This window comes from Pezoporus wallicus, unplaced genomic scaffold, assembly GCF_028554395.1.
Source record: "Pezoporus wallicus isolate ANWC-B61680 ecotype Strahan unplaced genomic scaffold, APGP_CSIRO_Pwel_v1 scaffold_13239, whole genome shotgun sequence".
NCBI classification, from domain to species: Eukaryota; Metazoa; Chordata; class Aves; order Psittaciformes; family Psittacidae; genus Pezoporus; species Pezoporus wallicus.
Genome location: NW_026642052.1, coordinates 922,232 through 948,298, shown reverse-complemented (window position 1 = coordinate 948,298; position 26,067 = coordinate 922,232). Strand labels below are relative to the sequence as shown.

Here is a 26,067-nt window from a genome sequence, read left to right as displayed (position 1 = left end):
ACTATGCCTGCAACCAGTCTAGGATGCGTTTGCATGAAGAGACTGTTCCTCCTACCGTACGAATAAGAGTGGGAAGTAGGTAACTGCATTTCTCAGGGGCTTGGGTATAAACCCTTGCCGATAACCCTGGCTGAAACAGTAGGCCCATATACAGAGGCGTATGACTTCTTTTTTAGCCGTGTACTCACTGAAAACTGACAAGAAGAGGTGTAGAGGCACCCACCTTCCACTGATGCCAACCCATTTAGGTAACTTCAGCACAGGCTGATTTGCAATTGTTAGGCTTGTACATTTTTAGCTGTGCTCAAATTCCTGCTATTCCACCCACTTTCTTCATTAGCATATTAGACGCCCCCATAGCTTACTTTAAAATGGTCTGTAAGTCAGGCAGGTGTGAGGGAAGGTGGCTCCACTGCTGCAGCTGAAGTCGTCCTTTTCAAAGTGGGAAAAAGCACTAACAGGGAAGAGACATCCCCACAGGAAGGACGACAGCCCCACAGCCTGCCTTGACTTCAGGGTTATTTCCAGGGTGCAGAGCAGAGTTTGCAAACAGTGCTGTAATTATTCTGATTGCAGCCCTAATAATATCCTGTTTTGGATATTATACACATATATATATATACACACATACATATATACTTTTTTTTTAATGTGTATATATATGTATGGGAACCAGATATCTCATTAAACATTCACTTTCTGCTTCACAGGTAACCCATATGCCAAGAGTTGAAGTGCCAAGTGACACCCATTGATCAGCCTTTTGACCATGGTGACCAGGAGAAGACACACAATGAGGTGCCCTCTGCTAAACCTACACCCTGCACATGGAGCACTCCCATCACTTGGTGTCACTGCAGCAGCTGCCCAGGGCAGGCAGGGACGCTTGGACACTGGATGTTACAATATCATCATAAGGATACTCTCCTGAGATTTACCCATCTGTATTGTCAACCTGCTAATCTACCACAGCATCTGCCTAGGCTTTCCCTGGGGTTTTTGCATTACAAATCTGGTGGCAAACCTCTAAGGGACTCCTCAGGCTTCTCCTCTCCATCTCCCTGCTGAAGCAGAAGCAGAACTCTTGGAGCTCAGTCCAGTGTTTGGGAGAGCTGGTAATGTGACCAGTAGGCAGAGAAATAAGTCTGCCTCCTGGATGTAGGAACATGGATGTCCTTTACCAGGGCTCCCCTCTCACTACATACAAAAGCCCTGCTGCTAATGGCCTCCTCTTCTCTGTTACCTCCCTCTGCTCTCATCTGTCCATGGTCTCATCTTGTTGGACACTGCTGCACACTTTTTTCAGCAAATCAATAGGAATTCTGTCCCTGACAAAACCTAAAGGCCCTTTTTCCCACACTCCCAATAGTAAGGCAGACAGAGCTGTCCCAGGAAGAACCTGAGTCCATCCTGGTGAACAGCCCTCTCCCCACTGCACAAATCCTGGCTTCAGAAGTGACCTATGTACCACTCCCTACCTCCCTGCTGGCCTCAAGAGCAGGCTGAAGATTGCACAGTGTGGCCAATTGTATTTCCTTCTCTCTCTTCCCCCCCACTTCCCTGTACCTCCTTGCAATTGCTGCAGAAATGTAATTGCTGCTCTGTGTAATTGCTGCAGAAACAATCTGAGCTGTCATTGACTTACATTGTTCACACATCAGGAGAAACTGGCAGATCAGAGTCACCCCACCTAACTTCAGGGACCTCCTGCATATGTATTTACATCTGAGGTAGGTATCAGGGCTCTCAGTGTAATTAATGGAGACTAGAAAACACTGAAGAGAGAAATCCAAGGTATGAGTTGCCTGTCCAAAAGTATGTTTCAACTCAAGGATGAAGCAAATCATTCTTTATATGAATGGACAGTATTAAACAATTAACTCTTTATATCCATCGACAGTAGTAACTATATCTCTAACATATATATAAATACCTGTGTTTAGAATACAAAGGCAGCTTTGGAATAGACACCTAAAGTTAGGCAAGAAGATCCAAACTGGGTTCTCCTAAAAGAAAAACCATGATTTTCAGATCAGTTCTGTTAAACACATTTTGAATTAAAGCAGACTTTCTTTTTCTCACTTGAGGACCAATCCTGTTAATTTCACAGCTGTCTAGCAAGGAAAATTACATCTTATTGCACTGCAGAGTAAGTCCTTTCCTGGTATAAGCTGATATCATTGCAATGAGTAACAGCAAAATCTCATCCCTCTGTGTCTGTCCCTTTCCTACAGGAGCATAGAAAATACCCAGGCAAGATGCAATGGGGGAACCAGCATTCTCCAGGAGACTGAAGCAGTGCAGTGTGTTACCCATCTGCACCTTCCAACAGGAAGATGAAGATCTGCCTGCATGTGCTTTCCCCTCCTCACCATGGAGTGAAGCTGCAGCATGTGTTGCTCTGTTTTTTCCAATACACACACACATTTTACTCAACACTCAAATGAGCAAGCACAAGATCACAGATACGTGCCCACCAGCACCGATTATCTCCCTGTTGCAAACAAGTTTCAGCTGTTTTGCATACAGAGGGCTGATCTCAGCCAGGCATTGCCTCATCCTGGCCATAGAATTGACTCTGGAAATTTTTAAAGGATGGAAGAGGTTGCAGGTACATAGATATTATTGATATTTGAGTTCGTGCTGTTTGTATACTGGTAAATACCAGCAAAGAGTTACAGAAAAGGATGTTTGCACATGTCTGTAAATGAGGGACAATAATACTTAAAGGGTAGCTTCCACTCATTACTTGTTTTCATCTTTCCAGGAAAGACTCAAATAATCAAGATAGACCCCAGTTACTTCTCTCAGGAATGGGGAGAGGCATTAGTTTCATTTTTGTGCCCTGGTCGAAGACTATGCAACTCCAAGTCTTTAATTAAATGAACTTCTAGCTGGTCTTTCCTTTCTTTATCAGCCTGATCTGGAACCGAGGCTCAAAGACGTACAGCAACAAAGTCATCTACTGTTTTGAGACTGTGAGCAAATCTTTGCAGGGAGAAACTCAAACAAGGCACAGGTTGGTGCATCCTGCCAAAGCAGACACAAACTATTCAAGAATCCATTTCCAAAATCGGGATTTCTTGGCCTTCTCCAGTGAGACGGGTGAGTGGCCATTACTGTACTCAGAATCACAGAATAGTTAGGGTTGGAAAGGACCTTAAGATCATCTAGTTCCAACTCTCCTGCCATGGGCAAGGACACCTCACACTAAACCATGCCACCCAAGGCTCTGTCCAACCTGGCCTTGAACACTGCCAGGGATGGAGCATTCACAGCTTCCCTGGGCAACCAATTCCAGTGCCTCATCACCCTCATAGTAAAGAACTTCCTCCTGTATCTGACCTGTAAGTCCCATGTTTAAGTTTTAACCCATTACCCCTTGTCCTATCATTAGAGTCCCTGATGAAGAATCCCTCCCCAGCATCCTTATAGGCCCCCTACTTGTCCTGACGCTGCAGACTATGTGCACTTGGAAATGCTCTGGAGTGCCTGCAGAAGTGGGATTCAGCATTATCATTGGGAACTGGTGTAAGATTATCATGGGGAGCAACACAGTGTTGGCAGGGACTTAGAAAAGTTGTTTCATCCCATTCCCATCAGTAGCTACTTTCTACTATTGGCACTTAAACTTCTGAATGCCCTTTTGCTCTGGCTCAGAGCATTCAAAGAATGGACAAGAGGATGGTGAATGAGAAGGGAATGGTTTCAGGACCATTGTGTTATTGTATTCTGGTTAGTGCCCACAGACACTGAACTACCAGGTCCCTCACTTTTTTCCACTCTCGCTCTTTGTTAGACAGAGCATTTGTATATTTTATCAGTGTCTGCTGCAAAGGCAGAGCAGTTCTGACGCATTTGTCCACTCAGAAACCACAGAACTGGACAACCCACCGAGACTATGCAGAAGGGGAGCCAGAGAGGATTATACTGTACCTGGAAAACATTCAGCTACTGTCTTACCTCAGGTTTTCAATCCCTTTGTGTTGCTAGAATAGAGCAAAAGGAATTAATTAAAGGCTAAAAACCTAACCCACTATTATTAAATTCCAGAGGATAAGCTATTTATGGGTATATAAATATTTGGCAGAAATTAACAATCTTCTTTTTAAAGGAATTCTTTATGTAAGCTAGGTTTAAGGAGACATCTTTGCAAAATCTAATAAAATGCAGGCAAGCTTCACGCTGTCCCATACTTCCATTGAAGCTGTAATGTCCAAATGGCAGCAGGTTCATAGAATCATAGAATCATAGAATAGTCAGGGTTGGAAAGGACCTTAAGATCATCTAGTTCCAACCCCCCTGCCATGGGCAGGGACGCCTCAATCTAGACATCTTTTCCCTACATTGAAATCAGGTATCAATGAAACTTCATCTGTTCCAGTGGTATAAATTATTTACTTACTACATAGACAATTAACATTTTAAATGAGTTTAACACACTTAAGATTCTATAAACATTATTGTGCAGTACAGGATTTCTCAATTGAGACAAGGCATGAGAAATAAACCCAATGTGCATTTTCATATTAGAAAGTCATTATATAGACATCTAAAGACAAGACCACAAATAAAACAAGAATACAAATCAAATTCTGTACAAGAACATTTTAAACTGTACAACAGAATGATCCCTTGAGATGAAAAAATATAAAGTATTTTCTTTCCTTATCTTCCTCACAAACAACTCAGAAAACATGTTGGGTCATGTGTAACGGATTGGATTTGCTAACATTTAGTGTAATGCAGGCAAGATTTGCAGACACCTGATCATCCAGCACTTCTCAGAAGATAAAGGTCTTCTGAAAGAAATCAAGAGTAACCTGGTTAAAAGTGACACTTGGTCTACAGTAAGGAAACATTTCAGTAAGATCAATGAAAGATTTTCCTGTGTTTTAATTGGCATTGGATTAGGGTTCAGTACACTATGATGCTAAGCTGGGATGCTGTTCCAAGAGCACAGGCAGAGAGAAGTTGAATGTGCCACTTGTTTTTTGCTGCAGGGTAAACACCCACATTATCCACAGAGCAACACCGTTGTCACACAGCCTTGCTACAATCACACAGAGCTTGGAAACCTGCCTGCTGATGCAGAACATACGGTTGTTTCTAAACCAAACACAATGAGCTGCGGTTGGGAGTTAGAAGTGCCTTGGACTGCAAACGGTTTTGGCTTCTCACACCACTTGATAAAGACCTGCCATTGGGCCCTGGCTTTTGCCTTTGTCTAATTAAGCCCTTGGAATCTTTTCAAAACCTTTGAGAAACTGTGCAAAGATGCCTCTGGGTGTTTGCATCACAGATGCTACAGCACGGTACTGCACATCGCCAGGCCTCCCGGTACCGAGTACCTCACGGGAGACCAGTTTAAATGACAACATTCACTGTGCTGCAGAGGTCTGGGATGAGCAGTAGCACCACTGCTGAGAAACAACTACTGGTTTTGTGGGGAAAATCAGGCTACTTCCCAAAATCCAAATAAGTTAAGTCCTGATTGTCTCTGCTACAATGAACAAGACTACTGGCTGAGCCACGTCTTTTAACAGTTTTATGTTAGGAACAGTACATTCCAGCATCAGAGGAGAAGGAGCAATAAAGCAACGCACACTGCAGCAAAGGCAAGAGGCCAAAACTTTTAGGCAGAGAAGTAGTACATGAAGGACCCAGCATCCTTGAATGATGCTAAATATCCCCCAGAAGACTTCAGGGGCATGAGAAAGGACATGGTACAGCCAGGTACTGGCTGCTTCCCACAGAGCAGTAAATCTCTTGCAAAGTCTCTTTGCAAAGCTTGTTTATGTGATTTCAAAAACCACTGGTTATCTGTCACGCAGTCCCCTAGAGCTAAATTGCACAGCGGTTTATTTTGCATGTGTGTAATATCACAGATTTGTTGACAAGGCACACTGCTAGAGTAATACTAAGGGGGAAGTCCCATTGCAAGTTGGCCTACATGCATATATTCTATTCTTCGCAGACCTTTAAAACAAAAACGACAACAAACCTGCAACTTATGTTCTGTAGCCCATGAAGCTGAAACCACTGCCAGTTGAAAATCAGATACCATGACAACAAGGGAAATATAAGACAACTGGCACATTCAGTAAGATTTAGAACTGCAGGTTTTTCTAAGTGTAGGGGTTGGGGTTTTTGTACCACTGGTTGTTACAGTTTCAGATTTGAGGACTGGTATAGGTCAGTGGGTCTCCCTCTTCCACATAAGAGGATGGGGAGACTGAATTCCCCTTCTATTTATCAGCATGGGATTAAGGAGACATAACAGTAATTCTCTGTACAATCAGAGTTTCAACAGGGGAAAACTGGAAAAAGTAAAAGAGAAAGTCACATAAAATCTGCTTATATTTTAGAAGCTAGCTGGCAAGATCAAGGATTAAGCTATTGAGCAGCACTTCAATTGGGCTGCTTTTTAATTGCAAGTAGATTTTATTAGTAGTGGAAATCACAGTATAATGAGGCAACTTAAAATCATATTACGATGTTGAAGTCATACAGTGATTAAAACTGGACAACATCCTTAGTAAAATCTTGGAAAACATCAGCCAGAGACAGGCTGTCCACATTCATCTTTATTAACTCCATGATCTGTGACAACTGATTCCAGCAGGTTTAGATACCATATTCTGCCAGATACCGAATAGAAGAGCTAATATTATTAATTATTTCTAGGTCTAGGAAATTAATCTCCATAAGTCCTAGTTAAGAAGTTATTCTTTTAAACAATATGCCAATAACTGCCATGGCAGTGCGGTGGGGAGGGGAACAGCTTTTCCCATGTCCCTTTGTTTACAGGTTTTCCAGGCATTGTGCCAAGATTTTTCCCCATGTTAACGAAAACTCCATTCTTTCACATCCTTCATTTTCCTGCACGCAGCTTGACTCTCCCATGCTGCCAAATTCCCTTTGAACCCTTGAAACAGTCAAATCCACTTTGCTGCACCCAGAATCTAAAAACTAGCATTTTTGTATGCTTTTCTCTCCTGAGCACCACAGCTTGTGGAAAGGAAACAGAAGGTGAAGATCCAGCTCTGTGATTTGAACCTGACTTTTACTAGCTTCACCTGGTGGCCCCTAGTTCTTGTGTTGGAAAAGAATGTGACAGTCAGTCCCTATCCACCCTATCCATGGCACTCAAGGTTGTCCAGCCTTCTTTATCTCCCCTCAGCTGTCTTTTTCCAGCTGAAGGACTCTGTATTGCTCACTAAAAGTCTTTTAAGCACACTTGCACAGTGTAAGACAAGCAACCCCATTTCATCTCAAAGACTGACCAGAGATTAATAGAGACTGTAACGATTGTATTCAAATGTCAAGCTTTTATCTGCATGTTAGGATTTTATTTTCCAGGACACACAAAAAGTGCAAAAAGCATCTACCACAGGTCCAAAAGCCCGCTCTTAGTTTGGCTGGTGTAATGGTGGTCTTGATTAGGACAAAGCTATTGATTTTCCAGAAGACAGGAAAAGATTGTGGCCATTTATCTGTTCAAAGAAATACCCTTTTATGGGCAATTAGCAAAACACTACACAAAAAAATAAAAAGTTGGGAAAAGCATTTTAAAAATACACAGATACTTCAATATTTTCATATCATTGGGCAATGACTGTTTTGCTACATTGTGTCCCACAGAGATGATGTATAGGACAATACAAAACAACATATCCTATGGATCAGTATAGAAGCTTTCTTCCTTTATCCTCACCACAGGCAGAGTCAGAGTGCAGGGGTATACTAGGGCTGTATTTTAACAGTACAGACACTTACAGCATTTTATGCAGCTACATCAGTCTCCATGCCTGTTTACTCATCCCTAGTTCTGCCTGCTGTGTTTCACCCAGTCGCTGGTATCATTACACCACCTGATTCTAGCATGACTGTCAAATTAGCTTTAATCTTGCAAGTTTTAGGAAGAACAGCTGTTTTCACAGCATACATCCTCATTCAGTCACACACTGAGTTGAGCCCAGTGTTAAAAAGGATTTTCCTTAATATTAAGAGCAAAATCACATATCTGTAAGAAAGAATTAAAGTATTAAAACTAATAGGTCTTGGATCTATTTAAATCACTGGCGTAGTGGATGTATAATGCTTAAGCTTTAGGAATCTTACTTTAGCGCCACAAAATCATGTAACTTTGGTGTACTTTTCTCTCATCTTACAGATTTGAATTTAAGAAACTGAGTGACCGCCTCTGCCATCTTCAGTTATTCAGGAAATTCATGATTCTTGGTGTGCATGAGGAGCAAAAAAGAGAAGTTAATGAATAGCTACTGTGATGCTTTAAACTTACTGCCTGTGTGGATCTGCAGTCTAGGATCTAGGATGTTTTAATTATTTCAAAGCAGTGAATCACAAGAAGGTCTCAATATATACACTTGGTACTGTTTCACATTGATGAGCAGAGGTCCAGTGCTCTCATTCCTTCATGTCCCCTTTTGCATGTCCAGACCCATAACCTCTCCTGAAGAAACGGAAAAGGAAGAAAAGAGCGGGTGGCAAAAGCAACATGTTCAGTAGTCTTAATGGTTTTTTTCTTTCTCAAAACTCCCCCAGGCTAGAAGGTTAACTGAAACTAGAACTGACAACAAGAATGAGGTGTGCTTAACCACTTTTCAAAAGAGCAACGTCAAAATCCACCTTTCCCCAAAGCTCAAAGACACCAAGAGCAGCGATGAGGAGGGAACCGGTGACCCTCCCACCACTGTGTAATTAGTATATACATTTCTGGTATGGGAACATCACCAGCGTCGGCTACAAAAGCAGCTATTATTTCCAGCAGAGGAAATGCACAGGGGGTTTTTTGCTTCTTGCTGCTTGTATAACAATGGCCTTATTGCACATATCCAACCAGGCAGTACATTAGACAAGACTGAATTCCACCTGGACCTCTTCCCAAATGTGATGAAACAGAGAAGGAGATAGTAAGAAAGTAATCCTAATCTTTTTAGACCAGTAACTGATTTTACTTCAGAAGCCTACGGACACACAGGGAATCCTGCAGACAAGTTAAAAAAGCATTACAAGATCAAAGTGAAATTATCTTAAATAAAAGTTTTGGATAGGGGAATTTAAAGTTAGTTTGCCTTTATTAAAGACAAGAAGGGTAGGGGTGGAAATCATAACTTTAATTGCACTGTGCAGTGGAATCATCCCCAGGAAAATCATATAGAAACCGTAAGAGAACAAAACCAAACAACTCAACACTGTCCTTGAAATACAATTTGTTCATTCTATGCGTTCTGACTCGTGTCAGAAGAGATGGTCTGGCAGGCTGGTTGAAAGCAACTGGGTATTGAAAACAACTTATAACTTGCAGAAACATGTCTCTGAGGCATATCTCTGTTGCTGCCAATGCCAAGGAAAATACCAGAACTCTTAATTAAAACCAGATTTAAACAAAAGTAGCTTTATACTGATTCTCAGTGCCCTTATTCTTCTCACTCTTGACAGTAATCAGAGAGGGAAGGTCTGAGGTCCTATAAACTCCAGTCCTCATCCTCCCTTGGCAAGACCTCAGTTCAGAGATGTAACCTTCAAAGCTGAGGTTCCCTTCAGAATCATCACAGGAGCGTGTGCCAGTGTCTTCCAGTTTGACTCCATCCACATCTATTATCCTGTTCACAGGGAGCTCCATTCCAGAGTTGTCTCTTGCAGCAGGAGGACTAAAGCTTCTGCTGGACTTTGCTTTGTGAGATGTCTGCTCACAAGAGCTTCCTGAAGTCCCTTGTGAATCTTTCTTCTTTCTGTGGTTTGCACCTAACAGAAGAATTAAGAACAAAAAACACAAGACAAAAGTGTTATGTACCCTCTGGTTTTAGCAGTTTTCAATATTGCAACCTCCTCTGAGGTCCCAATGGTAGATAGTCAGCTGGGATATTTCTCCACTCCATCAAGCAGTCCTACTGACGTACGAAGCAGGTAAATAGTTGACCTCAAAGATAAATGTAAAACATTGCTTTGTATCTGTCTTAATTTAGCATTTTTTTCAGAGGTTTCTAAAAAACTGCATTAAAAGTAGCAACTTAGTGAGAATTTGCACATCTCTAAAACAAAACCCTCCCACCATTAAACACAAAGGTGAAAGAGGAGAATATAGGGCTTCCGCTGGGGCAAAACAAGACATGTTCCTTCACTTGAACTGGTTTTTGACTCCTGCTGAGATCTTATTTTCACTTGGCTAGAGATTAATTCTCTATGAGACTAAGAAAGGACAGTTTGAAGTTGCAGTTCACTGTCCTGAACCTCAACCAAGAAATTATGGGCCATGCTTTACAAGACAAGAAGAAAAGAAAAAACTCAATCTGCTGACATTAAACATTAAAGAAATACCAAAGTTATGCACGACTTTTTTAACCTTTAGACTTTTTTTGATACAGTGCCTCTAAAATCACAGTTGTTAGAATTTGGGCAGTCTATTCTCTAGAACTACTCATGCAAACTCATTATGATCCCAAGTTAAACCTAGATTAAAACCTTGAGCTCCACAAAAGCTAGTTTTGCATTAGGTGTGATGCTGCAAACTGCTAGGCACTTGTTACAGCAAATGCGGGTGAAGCTGGTTTGCCTGTTCCAACAGGCAACAAGACAAGAAGACTGAAGCATGAGCCAATGCCATGATCCGCATCAGGTTATCAACATGATTTCTGCAGTTGAAGTGCTCCCTCAACTATATACATTTATATAATGGTATAAAAAGAGGCAAAATTTTTAGGGAGAGAGAACTGCTTTTATTAGGCCAACTGATATCCAAGAAGAAAGAGGCATTTTCAAGGCAGACCTGAGTAAGGGCTTCCATTTAATCTCCTTTTTCCATGTATATCAGCTAGTCTTTTAAAAGACATCATCTTATCCAATACGCCTGACTCGCACATTTAGCCACGCAAATCCCATGGGATTCATGTGGTTAAATGCCATAGCTGGCTTTGAAATGTTTTATTTGCATTTGTTCCACAGAGTGATGTGTACAGATTTTTTTCAAGAAAAATAAATTTCAGTGTGCAATCATCATAATCAAGAACTTTTTGATACAGAGAAGAGGAAAAACACAAACGAAAGGACAAAAAAGCAATTTCAAACTGTTTCAATCAAATTACTCCAGGGTCTTCTCAAGGGTTAAAGCTTTCTATCTAATGAAAATAAGTTAAAATTTTAGTGCTCTGGCTAGACTGCAGCCCCACATTAATAATGTGGATGTTCCACATCAGTAATGCTTGCCTTTTTTCACATCCACGGGAATTAGATCAAACTCCAAACCAATCAGCTGAGCAATAGCAGAGGGAAGGCAGAAAGCCCTGCTAGCCCAGCAGGACTCCAACCCACTAAATTACAGCTAACATTTAATGGAGCTATATATTAAGCTTCATGTTTACACCTTCCTCCTGCAGTTGAACATCGGATTAACTTTAACTGCTTTTTGCATGGCTGAAGTGTATAATGCTATTTTTCTATTCCAAATTGTTTATCTTAACATGAATGTACAGAATTATACTCTTGGTCTCTTTAATCTACTATTCTATGCCCTTTGAAGACCAGTGAATCTCTTTCAAGTTGTTTTAAAAGAGATACTGATTTCTAAAAAGCCAAATTAATGATAAATTACAACAAACAGTTTGCACTGATAGAGTGCGAGTCATCCAGTTGTGCCGGTATTGAGAATACATCCTTCTACTAAATGCAATGTAAAGAAACAACTTTGCTGGTGGTGTCAGGTCTCATAGCTCTGTTGACTTGAACTAAGCTGAAACACTCTCCACAGTCAAAAGAGACAGCCTTCATTAACAGGCTATGACAGATGAAAGAGATGGAAACTCCTACTAAGGAACGCTATGGAAGGTGTAAGTATCGCTGTTTTTATTTGGTTGCTAAGTCTTTATACAGCTAAATATAAGAAATGCCATTAAGTCTTGGAGTTATGTGCCACTGAGTCACGCCATGAAGCATCTGGGCTTGCAAGTTTTCCAATAGGAACAAAGCAAAAATAAAGCCAATGTCAGCTCTACGGCTTCACAAGGCATAAGCCCATCTGAAGACGAATAAATCCATTTTATTTTCTATTAATGCTGTTTTCAGGAGCAATCCCTCTGAAGCACCTTAATAAATTACTACTAGAGGCAGGAGAGCAACAGAGAAGGTCTTATCTAAGATTCTGGTTCAAAAGACTATGGAATTACTAAGGGATGATACCATGAAAATGATTTCTGTTTTCCTGGCAGAGCAGAAAAGATCTTGGCTCATTTACACCAAACAGGAAGATGATTTAAGAGTAGCACTACATTGAAAAAAATACTTTCATGTGCCTTCTTTTCCTCATTTTTGAAAACAAAGCATTTATGAAACAAGGCTGTTTAGCACAAGCAATAGGAGAGATTCCCCCAAATAACTTGTGTATATGTGTATCTCACAAGATTTAAAATGGACTCAAGGTTTTCATGTACTCAGTGGAGCTTTATAATGAGGCTTAAATGATGCTTACACTTCTGCACTGGCTTCTTTCTCATATTCTCTTTTTGAGTAACACTTGAGAAAACTTAGCTATGCAGGGCATCATCTAACATGCTGAGAGCTTTCACTGATAAAATTTCCCTTCACATATTTATGCACTGAAGTGATGAAAACCTCCACGGATACCTCTGTGGATTGCTTTGCCTTGCACAAATCATGTCAGGAACTACATTTTCCCACATCTAATCTGCTAAATGTCCTACCTAACTCCAGAAGGGAAAGGAAACCAGTGCTGAGAGCACTACTTGACCAGATTAACTTTCAGACTGGAATAGCATCATCGCGCCTATTGGTAACCTTCACCTCCCCTGCTCAGCATTCCACAGAGCTCTAAGGGAATTTTCTGTGCATCTGATTCCATTAATATGTTCCAGCTGGTTTAAAGATGGGATGATGCATCTCATCTTCTGTCTTTAAATCAGAGCAGCTAAATGATTGCTTAGGAGGCTAAGTACAGTGGTCTGCACCTTTCATAATGTTAATGATCAGGCACGGTTTTGGCTCATCTCCTGACTTGCTTTACCAATATTTCTCTTCTTCTGATATTTTGCTTTTGTATATCATTCTAAAAGTTGCTGAATTTAACATTATAATTATTCAAAAGTGTCTTCACAGAGGAAGACAAAGAGATTTTTTCTGCTTTTGTATAAAATATTCCTCAAGCTCTAAGTAAGGTCTGAGCACGAGATCAGAAGACTATTTAGGACCAAGGGAGCATTTGGCCATATTCCAGGTAAAGACAAAGCCACCTGGAAATTTCAGGAAGAGCAGTAACTGTCAAATTTAGATGACAGGATCAAATAAACATAACTCTAATGCAGATGTTTGGGATTTAAAAGTCCACCCACCCTATCTTGCAATGTTAATGTTTCTGTACCATAATAGATACTGGATCTAATAATCGATTAATTTTCAATGCGCCAAATCTTAGTTATAATTCACTTCTTAACACATAATTTAAATCTGATCTGAAATTCAGCACCTATAGATTAAAATCATCAATACCCAATATAGCTCCATTCACCATATTTACCATTTTTTTAATCAAAGCAAGTAGATGTTTTTTAACTATCCCTGTAAGAGGTGAGCTCTATATTTCAAAGTCTGTTGTCAGTGGATTTCATATATGACAAAATGTTAAATTCTATTCTGTAATTTTCCAAACACAATTTCGTATGGACAGATACCTCTTCCATATAGATTCAGCACTTCACTGAGCATTCTACCTTTGCTAAAAATCTTACTTTTCTTGTCGAAACCATTTACTGTTTAGGTGGTGCTCAGTTCTACTGAAAGATAATAAAAATGCCCTGCTGACTTCTATACCACTGAACCCAGGCATTCAACTTCTGATGTCAGAAAGGTTCAGTTGAAAAGAATGAGCTCCAGTTAAATCATTTTGTGCTAACTTACAGCAGGTAGGAATCTGAAGTATCCCTGGCAGTGTTCAAGACCAGGCTGGATGGGACTCAGACAAGCCTTGTCTAGTGGAAGGTGTGCCTGCCTGTGGCAGTGGTGTTGGAACGACATGATCTTTAAGGTTCCTTCCAACCCAAACTATTCTATGATTCTATGATCCTATTATTTTATATTACTTAAAATTCTTATGAAAAGAAATCACCAAAGTTTTCATCAGTTCCTGAAATTTGTTATTTGCACTCCCAAATATAACCAGTCATTTTTGGTCTCAAAATTAAACTCCGGTGTATATCGTAATGCGGGATATTGGATAGACACTGTTCTCATCTCCGATTCCATACATCAACATATTCTAAGATGATAATATGCTGCCTGAGAGACCATTTGTTCAGATGAGACTTAAGAAAGAGCTTTGCTGTGGTCACTTCTGGAGTGGGTGTTCAATGTCCTAGAAATAGCACAAATAACTCTTTTCCTTAAGATACATCTACACTGGCAGTTTCATTCTGGAAAAGACACTTCTCCCTTCCTGTCCTAAACTGCTGGGAAACGGTAATTCAAAATCTAAGCCTTCTCAGATGTGGATTCTTTAAAGTGGTGGATGAGTTCCACACTGGCTGACATACTGTTAATCTTTGCAAGTTTGTAAACTGATTTATGCTTCCGAAGGGAAAAGGATGCTTTACATTTCAGATTTAGAATTCTGCAGGTTAAATTTCTTTTAATAGTTTCCTTCCTTTTATCTCTTAACTGATATAACACTGAGGAGAAACAGGATTGAATTAAAGATTCCTACCTACAGTTTATGCTAAATCTTTTCAACGGAAATTTTACTTTATAAGCTGTATTTCACTCGCGTGATGAAATATCAACTGCAGCATATGCTCGGTGCCTTGAAATATGACTCAGTGACAGAGAAGGCATCAAGCTAGGACGTGGATTACTCTACAAAGCAGCAACACTCAGCATTACCGGCCTATTTACTTTTGCCCTGGAAATTTCTGGAATACATTTGCAGCATTAAGTTTAGAAAGGGAGGATAGAAATTCCCTCATCGCACTCATCTCAAAAGCATTCATAAGAAGAACAAAGCACAAAACATTATTCAGAAAGACAAATTCTGAATATTACATAGGAGAGGGAACTGGTAGGACTACTGCTGCTCACCAGTGGCATGTATAGGCAAAAATGGAAACACTGCAAACTGTGTTTGCTGAGGGCAGTGATCTTTTATATACACTGCAACAGCTGCTGAAGGGAACTGCACACAACCTCATTGAAAACCAGGAGCAGCCCAAGAATAGATAAAATGCAAAGTTCTGAATTCTGATCCAGACGGACACGTATGCCCTCAATAACACCAGCCAATTTGCTTAAACTTTGTTTCTCCACTGCTAAAACTGAAACAATTTTTAGACTGCTTTCCAAGCACTGACAGTGACATCTCTGCAAGTCTAAAAGTATTCAGCCCTCAGTGTGACCTTCCAGCATTTCTTGTTAACATTCTGTCCCGGGTTCATTCCACATTCATTTTGTTTTTCCATCAGTAGTGGTAACAACAGGTTTAATTATTCCACAGAGTAGTATGTTGGGAAATAGAGGATTGAATTACTCGAATCAGTTTTAATTTAATCTGCCTTTCGTTATGCTATTTTTCAATTGAGAAATCTGAAAATGTGGTTTAGCAGGGCTACTGGTTACATTTCAACTAATAATTTAACTAAGTTAATTTCATCATCCAAACGCAAGTCATGCGTTTGCATAGATCTGGTTTTAGCCCACATACATTTGGTTCAAAGAGCAGTTGTAATTTTTCTAACATTTTATCTAGTTGTTGATAAAAGTTGTTACTCTTTCTACAACACGTATCTGACCGTTTGACTGAAAGCAGCTTACGCTTCAAGTAATCATTCCTCCAGGCCTTCCTTGCTTCCCGGCTGTCTACTCTTCACATAACTCTCCTTCTCCTTTGTTTATTGTTGATCTCCATCATGTCCTACATGTAATTCTCCCATTTAACCATGCTCTGATTAAAAGAGGATTAACAGATTCCGGCCTCAGTATTACTGAATCCCCACGAGGACTTCTCTATATTGATCTAGAAACCAATTATCTTCTATAAAATTACACAGCACCAGTAAGGATGTAATTAACTGCAGGACAACAGCTTTGTTAAAAAACAATCATTTGCATTAGTTTTACGTCTTTTAAGACATAATCCCTTCTTTTTCTTAACATTTTATTTCATTTGTGTTTTCCTTACTGTTGTTATCTTGATTTACACTGGAAACACCGTTGGACTGTCTCTAAAATATGTTATATGTCTGGTATGATTTTTTTTTTACTATCCACACATGATTATTTTTAATCTCCTTAACTATAACATGGTTTATTGTGCTTGGAATTCATTACCCTGATAAATGAAAAGTACGGCAGCCAAAAAGTGGAAGTCACAGAAATACAGCTGATGTTACGTGCTCTCTATTCCTCGCCTGTAGTGTACTGCATCCTCTCTCTGAATAATGAAAAGAGCAGTCGGGAAATTATTTTTTTGTCTTTGGTAACAATAGGCAGCCCCAGGCTCTGGGAGTCCACCCTGCCTTTTATTTCTGCATAATTTATGTCTCAAAGCAAAACCACCCTAGCACTGGTACTAACTATCCCATTTCTGAAAGGATTCTTTCCAGTAAGAAAGGAAGCAAGTTTATTTTGAGGATACAATTGTACTTCTATTTCAGAAATAAATTGGTGGCTTCAGAAAAAGTTATGTAACTTTAAGTAGTCTAAATTCACCCTTTATCTTCCACAGCCATATTATTGAAGTATAATTCCAGAAGGTTCACCAGGCTTTTATTTTCCCTAGCTGGCTCTCTACTTAACCAATACTATTGCATCCCTATTAGAAAAGAGATTTGAATAAACTCTTTGACTAAATTGCTGTATCTGGTCTATACATGTGGTCAAAAAAATACCTTCTTGGCACGCAATAACTCCATTGACTGTCATTGTACTTTCATTTTAAGAATATTTCTCACCCTAAATGTTAAAAAAAAAGGGGGGGGGGGGGAAGAGGATTTTTTCTTTTTTATAATGGAAGAACAGTTTAACGGAACCAAATCTACTGTCTGTGCATTTCAGTCTGGATTGCTGCAATTGCCCTGTCTAAGGGTGAAATGGTACTCCAATCGCTACCAAGCCTAAATGCCCACCAAGTCTGTAGTAGAGGTAACAATCACAGTGCCCCACTGGAATATCACTGAATAAATAACTTGGTGCAAAGCCCCTGGCTTGATATTCACAGCTCTTGATGGGAGTAAAGGTTTGAAAGACTGCCTCTCCCCCTGACAGCTATTTTTCACTTGGGTAATGAACATGCCTAACCCCCTAAGAAAAACTGGACAACATTCAAATTACCTAGACTGTACAGTGCAATTAAAAAAAAAAAAAAGCATAAACCCAGAGATTAAATCAGTATTTATCACTTTCAAAAAGGAATGCATCGCTTCAAGCAAATTGCACCGCAAAATAATTAGGTTATTTCTTTCACAGATGGGTACCAGCAGCATTATCTGTAGAGACATGAAGGACATTTCAGAATTAGTCTTTAGATTCCAGAAACCCCTGATTTTTAAAGTGGGAAGTTTGCCGAGACTAGCAGGCTTAAAATAAAGGCATTTTCTGTTGATGGGAAACACAACCAGAATCAGTAATGATCCTTGTGTGCAAGCTGATTTAATATTTAGTTCACAACCAACTATTACTACAGTATAAACACATTTGACTTCAGAAAGTTAAGATCCGTGTTTGAAAAACTGTTCTCAATAGCTCTGAGCGATGCAAACCTCATTTTGCTGGTTTCCATTATTTGTATTTTGCTGGTTCCCATTATTCGTATTTTGCTTTCTAGACCTTTAAATGAAAAAACAAAAACCTCAAGAATCACCCATTACAAGGATGGATATTGGCCTGGCTTTGCTACACCACATTGTGGTTAGCAAATTGTCCCCTGCAGCTATATCACTCCCCCACCCCTTTTCCCAGTATATATAAACCCAATGTATAAAAGCCTAGTGCACAGTGAAAGCCTTCATGTTATTTGCCCCTATACCAATTTGAAACCAAGACCATAGACCACTTAGAATTATGCAGTCATTAATGTTTCTATCCAAACATTTCAATTCAAGAAACCATTGATAGGAGATTATGAATGGACAACCATTAAAGCACTTAAAAAAGCAACCAGTATTAATGATTTAGTCCTTTGAAATATTGATTCTTGACTGGAGATTACTTCCAGCAGTCTGCATATCTCTGAATAGTTTTTCCATGCATACTCCATGAAATCATGGAAAAAGAAAAGTTTTGCTTCAGCCCACACTTTTTCCATAAAATCACTGGTCTTTTGTAGAATACAGTCCCCATAAAATAGTGCATTGGGAGAGGAGTGTAGAATAGTTACTGTATGCAAAAAGGTTGTAGCAAAACAGGAAAGTGATTTAGATCTTTATTTCAAATTTTTGCTGTTCCTCAAAAAAAAAAAGTTTTAAGGTTTTTAGTTCTGAAAAATCATTTTGTTTGATTACTTAAAGGTCTCTCACAGGTGATTACAACAGAGAAATAAAACAATCACCAGTGAAAGCACAGTAGACCAGTTGGAATACATAAAAATTAGTATCTGTATAAAAACATTAAAGTATGTAGGGTATTAGTTATCTGCTGTGGAAAAGTCTGAATAATTTGACAGGGGAACTGCTACAGGTCTTTCAACTGCTTCATTTTCTTTCATGATGGTCCATGACCATGTGTGAACACAGTGACTTTTGGAAAAACTACAGTTTTAGCCCCTAGAGCACAATGAGACCTAGGTAACAGCACGACAAGCCTCTGCTATGGTTCTTCGATATGGCTTCACAGTACTGTTATGTAGGACCCATTTTTGAGAACGGAAAGGATAACGCAGTCTCCAGCACCCATCCAACCCTTCATTTCTTACCCAAGACTAACAAACAGAGAGGCTGTTATATTGGTTACTTCACATCGAATGAACAGAGATCACCAGCTCTTTCCTTAAAGACCAGGGAAGAATTGCTTTAGTTTAAAATAAGAAGGAAAGTAATGAATGTAAAGTTTAGCCCAAGAACCCAAAGACAGAAGAGATTCTCCTTTCAGGAGTTCCTGTTATGACCCAAACTCCTGTCTTATCTGCCTTGTCAATGCCATGGATTTCACATGTGACCCATCAGCATCTCAAGACAGCATTTGCCCTTTGATATCTGATCATTAATAAACACGTTTGTCAACTTTGTCTCACAGTAATTGCTAGTTCATATCTATTAATCTGTTTGTTATTAGAAGATAATTTCAATCAGAATTCTTAATCCAAGACTGAAAGGACTGTTTTTAAATAAGGAAGAAAATCAGAGCTTAAAACCAGTTTGTGTAACTAGGTCTAGAATTTATTACTCCTGAGAGAACAAAGATACAAAATACATGTGAAAGCTACACAAAGATTTCTACAAAGTAAAAAGTAGAAAGTGGGAAAAGGGAAAGCTACAGTTCAGTGGTTACACAGAAATGTATGGCATGCATTAAAATACTGCAAATTCATGAAGTTTTTTTTAAGTGCAAATGGTTTTTTTTAACAGTTCTTACTGAAAAATATGCAAATTGATACCTATGTTGTACACTTGTCATATTATTAGAAAGATACCAACACAAATCTATGCATTTACACATCAATATGCCTGAAATACATTTTGTGGTTTTGTTATTCATAGGCACTGGTTACAAGTCTGTTCAATACTCAGCCTCAGAAATTAAGTGGTAGCGCTTATAGAACATTTCTCAAATACTACTAATTTGCATTGCCATTTATAAGCATCCAACAACCAAAGAAGTATTTACAAATCATCAACCATACAGATAAAGAACAGTATCAAATACTCTGTGTAAAAAGATAAATAATTAAAATGTATATTCCCACATCACAAAGAAATGTGATCATACAAATTATGGCACCATATGTTTGTGAAACATCAAAAATAAATGTATAGCACATAGATACCTCTTCTTATATTTTACATTAAAATGTACAGTACAGTGACTGTAAAATGTCAATGTCATAACACCCATTGTCTTCAAACTCTTGTTTCTGGCAACGGCAATTATTATTAGAGTCCGTGTTTATAAAGGAATTCCATACTTCAGCCTTGGGCTAATATTGCTCTGTGATATTGCTAGACCATGAAACTTACATCCTAAAAAATGTTACATATTTTCTTTTAAATTTTCTAATAGAAAGAGCTGTTTCACATGTGAATATTCTGGGAGAAAGTGTGATAGAAGCAATCTATTTCTCTGTGTAGAAAAGGATGGGTTAAAAAAAAGCCTGCAACGTTTTTATTTTTAGTCACAAATACCTAATTTATTAGAGAGCTATTTTTTAAATTAAGGTTTATCCATTTCCAATTTCAATCATAAACAGTACTGCAATTTTCAACACATAATTAGGGTTTCTGCTAAAGCACTTAAACTTCCAAACCCCAATCATGTATTTCATTATGATCAATAGATCAGAAAATCAGAAACGCAATAGTGAGATGGAGCTCAAAACACTGATCTCCTGTTTTGTGCTCCAAGGGTAAAGAAGGAGATAGAGTATGGATGTATTTGAAAGGTTTGCCTGCATGTGTCCATTTCTGGCCACATGTCAAATCCAAACAGACGTACTTAGTTAAAGGCAACCAGAAATATTAGTTAGCACAGACTAAGGCAATGAAAATATTCTTTTTTTTTTCCTTTTTTCTTTTTGTAAAAAAAATTAAGGTGCAGAGAGAATTTCCCTTCTTGTTTTAATGGGTGCCAAATACTGATTAAGAGTGCCAAGGAAAAGTAGTTTTACAGAAAAGGAAACACTATTAAAATCTAGAAATACCTGAATTTGATCTTTGATATCCAGACTTTTCCTGATTACCTGTAAAAGGAGTTGGGGGTGGGTAGTTGGCTTCTGTGAGTTTACTGACGTCTGACGGTGGTGTTGGCGGTGGCGGTGGTAGCAAAGTGCTGTTAGGGCTACTAATATCTCCTTCAGCCACAAGAGTCAAGTCTGCCACATTCTCATCATCTACCATCTGTATGCCTTCAGCTTGTAATTCTCTTGACTGCCTTTTCCATATTGCTGCATTGTTTTCCTGTGCATGCGGAATTGGAGACAATGCAGTATTAAAAGGAACACTGAAAGTCTTCTGACTGTGGAGTGCTGTCAAAGCAGATTTATGTTTATTTTCTGAGTAACCCTTTTTCTTAACTGAATTTTCATTAAAGTTTTGTACGGATTCCTGTTTTCCACTTGGTGATGTACACCCATCCTTGCCATCATTTTTTGAAACTCGCCTGTTGAGGCCTTTAGGGCCTATGGGAGTAGATGAGGATGGTTCTGGTCCAGTGGGCGGTAAACGAAGGAAGTCAGGAAGAATAAGATCTTCTTTCCTTAGCAGTCCACGTTGGTCATCTGCTCTGTTACTTTGAGCTTTGGATATGAGTTCAAAAAATTCTATTGGGGAAAAACCCAAAATTGACAAGTTTTTGTCAGAAAGTGCAATGTCATTAAAACACAAATTTTCAGCACATTTATTTTCCATGAAGATCTTCAATTCTTTCAATGCTGCCTTGAAATAAGATCCCATGTTAATTAGGAACTTTTTCAATTGCAGCAATGTTCGCTAGCATCACTATAATTAAGACCATCAGGATTGCTATTGTAAGAGGTTTGCAGTTTAAAACAGCTGCAATTCACTGAGCCTTGAACACATCTTCTATTTTACTCAGTTAATAAATCTGAACACACACACACACAGAGGAGTTTTTAATTCTTAATACAAAAGGCGGCTCTGGTCTCACTGACAATGGGTGCACATTTTTATATTCTGGATGGTTTTTATCCATCTTAACTCAAAAATAACCATGCCATTTGAAAGTTCAATGATTCAGAATGTTGTAAACTTCCTAGTTATATTGACTTTCTCTCAGTTTAGTAGTATTTATCACAGTTTAAATTCAATTCACGGTGTAGATTTAATCCAGGATGTTATCATCATAGGACATGATCAGATGATGATTTAAGTACCCCCATGTTATTTTGTGCTGCAATGAATCAGTAGCGTACAGGTAGTCAATAACCATTAAAGAAGCCATTACTAAAAGCGATGGGGCAGCTTTTTAATAGAATTTTTAACACAATTACAAGGAATTTTCTGATCACGTCCTTAATGATGTCCCATGGTTTAATATGTTTCTATATATAAATAATACTCACAGTAAATCACCACTGTTCTAGAAAGTCTCAAAACTTGGCAACAAGAAACTTATCAATCATAAGCCAAGAATTATACAACTCCTTAAAAAAGAAGCATCACAACAATTAACAAAATCTTTGTTGCAAAACATATAAATATAAAAATATGTAATTCTTAATACAGGGTCTCTGCACGTCCTAATTTTTCAACAGAGCATTGAAACTACAGATTAAAGATGCTTAAAAGGCCATCTCCAACAGATGCACTAAAATCAATAGCTTCAACCTAGCTTATAAATACTGTTTGAAGCCAAAGCCATTACAAAATAAAGCACAGACTGTTAGTATCAGTTTTAACTTAGCACAATATGAAGTCATACACTTGCACTTGTATGACCTTATTCCTATCCTCTATTCATATTTGGCATTCATAAAAATGACATTTTAACATGCTTTGTCAAATGCCATAAAACCTGAACGTAGCCAAGATGGAAGCTTCAAAATGCTTCTTATTGCCAAAGTTTTGCAAAAATGGCAGTATGCATATTAAAACATGCAACATTTCTAATATGCGTAGTACAAAAAGGTTTTTTTCTGAAATAGCAAACTTCATAGAACAGTTGTCTTTTTTTTTGGTTTTGGGTTTTGTTTTTCTCTTTTTTTTTGTTAGTTTTCCATTAAAGTACGCTCTACAACATTTGATACGCATTTTCCAAACTTGGACAAATTACACAAAAATCAAAATAAAATGTGAAAGCCTCGAATTCTGAAGTTTTCAAATTATGTTACTTTTACTCAGCCCTAGGAAGAAAAATGAAAATATTAAAATATTGAAAACAAGTTAACAAAATAATAAGCAACAGAAAATAAGTTAAAATGCACTAAGGTTTTCTAATAACATTTATATTAACAAACATCTATCCTGCAATAAAAGTTTCAGCCATAGCTTTTTGTTTTAATTCTAGTCAGTGGACATTTATTCACAGATGAACATTCATTCACTATATAACTGTGCATAACCATGCTTTGGATATGCACGCTATGTAACTTCAGCAGTAAATTTTAATCTGTGTGGCTTGCAAAGGGTATCAAATGGGATATTCAACTGCAATTGAGTAATTCCTCTGGATTTTACCTGAATTAGGTAACTTTCACTGTTGAAAATCCCACTAGGCAGCTACATCTACCTTTAGGTATTCTTAAAATCTCATCTGCAGCTTCAAAAACTTCACACTTCAAACACAGTATCAAACGAAAATGTAAGCATCATGACTATGATTTCCACAATACACTATTAAACACATGATATGTTTTGCTACACGTACACAAAATTCTACTTTTTCTAAGACTACTTATGTTAATACTATAAAGTTCACATACCCTCTGCTTCATCCAAATTTATTTTCTGACATTTTTTTTTCCCAATCTTTGCAATAGAGTCTTCTCTCTTTGACAGCCGGACTTCCCTAGCATTTTTTCCATTTTCGCCTTTCATTTTGATAGAATTAGACTTTCCTAGACTTCTTCCCTCTCCCTGCATTAGAAGGAAAGTTAAGGTACTACTTACATTTAGACTATATCATTGTATACATAATATGTTCTAAGTGAATAAAAAGATTAATTTGAAAATACATTTCTCTTTCACCACAACGTTTTAATTTAATCTCGATTATCGTAAAGAACTTTGCCATAGTAGTACCCAAAAATGTATAAATAAACATAATATGATTTACTCTGAAGAATTCACATAACAGGAAGGGCCTTTGAATTTCCAAGTAATTAATAATTTCAAATATAGATAAGCCAACGAAACACAAAACAACAAACACAACACAGTGAAAGAGCTACTTGATTCATCATGAAGACAAAGTTCTCACAAATAAATGCTGTTGACAGTGGGGAAAATATCAAATGAATTACAGCTATACTCAAGCTAGTTACAGAATTTGGCGGATTCAGAATCATGGATGAATGCAGCTTTGAGTATAGAATTACAGAAAGAAGCAAAAGACGATCTAAGGGACAAAAATCATTGCAGAAGACTTACAGTAAATACTTGATTCCTTGAAGTAGTTACAGTTGCAGTCTGTTTTACTGATGCACCTTTTTGTTTATCTGTAAACACTGAACATAAACATACCTTCTGTAACTACAAATTTGTAACTTCCCAATGAAGAAATATTTAAGTGACAATGATGCACAAACCAGATTATTTTGCTTTAAAATTTCCCACAGATGTACTCAGAAAATAAAGAGTGAGCAGAGTTGACATCCCTCATATTTTTCAGTCAAAACCTAACAGAATCTTCCATTCACCTTCAAAGTCTCCTAACACTGGCAATACTTTTAAATTTGAAGATGCTGACATTTCGTTATTCTCCTAAATGTTCAGTTGATTTAGAACAAATAGCTTTTAAAATCTTAGCTAATAATTCAGTTTGCAATTCTCAAATTTAGAATTTAAACAATCAGTCGCAAAGGCCACATAAAGTTCATGTTGAATCTTTTCCAACCTGTTTCATGCATTGTTTTGCAGACTTTTCCATATCCTTCTCATCTACTTCTAAGTAATGAAATGGCTCCTTCAAATTACATCTGCCTACAACAAATACACTGTTGCAGACTGAGCTGCAAACACAGAACCATGGCCCTTTTTCACTGGTATATGCCAAAGAATCAGCCTACTGCTGGAATGGTCCTCTATGATTTAGGCTTTTGTAGCAGTTGACAGCACATAGGATGGCAGTTTTACTTGTAATCCTTAAACTAAATATCTGCAAGAGTATTTGGATTTGTATCTTTTATCAAAATGACAACTGGTTCTGTTTCCTAGAAAAATGACAAATCTGATTCTCTTCAATAAATACTTCCATCTTTATTCTCATATTTATTTCTCAAAGAGAATTTCTGCTCTAAGTCAATTTAGTTTAACCACATTGCATTTCATTTTTAAAACTAAGCATTCTATGTTCAGAAAAAGGTCTCCTAATGAAAGCAAACCTTCACCTCAAGGCCTCTTACATTAATCTAGCAAAAAGTCTGTTAGCTGTTATGTTGATCAAATACAGTTTTTCAAAGTACTTTTTTACATAGGGAAATCACAAATTATATCCTTTTTAATATTATCTCCAGAAGTCACTAGTTAAAACTGGAGATGCAGACTCTGCTACTTTACCATGTTAAAGAAGAGTTTTGCCACAGCAGTACATGCAGCTGCTGCAAAAACTGCATCTGTTTTACTTATACAGTATGTTTCTTATGAATAAATTGCCAAATTCACAGAAGCTATTTGGCATTTTATTCTTATCATTATTACTAGGTTCTATATCCCTAAATGGATGTGTGTATCTATGGCAGAACGCCAATAAAACATTCAAGTATTGCTAGTGCAAAATTTCATATAGCAACAGTCAAGGACTTGCTATCAACAAATTAATTTATTCTTCCATCCTTAGAAACTGCACTCCATTTTAGTTAAAAAGAATGTATGTTAGATGTGACATATCTAAATTTAATCACAGTTATCTCACCTGTGCATCAACAGAAGAAACTAACCAAAGTCAAGGTTTATGAAACTCAGTTGACATGATAAATAAAAGCTTTTATGCCAACTTACCTCTACCCTTCGATGGCTCTTTTTCATCTAGAACAACCCGCTGACCATCCAGATTAGAAATAGGGACACCAAGATCAAGTGGTTCCTGCTCACCATTCTAAAGTCGGATCACAGTTTGTATATAATAGAGAAAAAGCTGTTTTCAGAGCAAATTTATGCAGTCTGACATTTTTTGAAGGAAAATAGCAAAGCATTTTTAGGTTTCAGTATTACCTCAATAAAT

The 26,067-nt window shown here is 38.0% G+C and overlaps 1 protein-coding gene across 8 annotated transcripts in view; it reads right to left on the bottom strand.

Moving 5' to 3' along the window:
• Positions 1-8,746: 8,746 nt before the first annotated feature.
• The window catches only part of RGS12 (regulator of G protein signaling 12), an 89,196-nt gene continuing 71,875 nt past the window's right edge, over positions 8,747-26,067 (bottom strand). For 4 of the 8 annotated variants that reach the window (XM_057426832.1, XM_057426839.1, XM_057426837.1 and 1 more), the window contains 4 exons: positions 25,845-25,941; positions 24,276-24,352; positions 23,609-23,762; positions 19,370-21,487 (listed from right to left, as the gene is read on the bottom strand). In XM_057426832.1, the coding sequence (XP_057282815.1) occupies positions 20,853-21,487; positions 23,609-23,762; positions 24,276-24,352; positions 25,845-25,941 (963 nt within the window). In that variant the 3' untranslated portion in view covers positions 19,370-20,852. Of the gene's footprint in view, positions 9,772-19,369; positions 21,488-22,848; positions 23,030-23,608; positions 23,763-24,275; positions 24,353-25,844; positions 25,942-26,067 lie in introns of those variants that run through there. The other 4 variants (XM_057426840.1, XM_057426834.1, XM_057426835.1 and 1 more) reach the window with 4 other exon arrangements.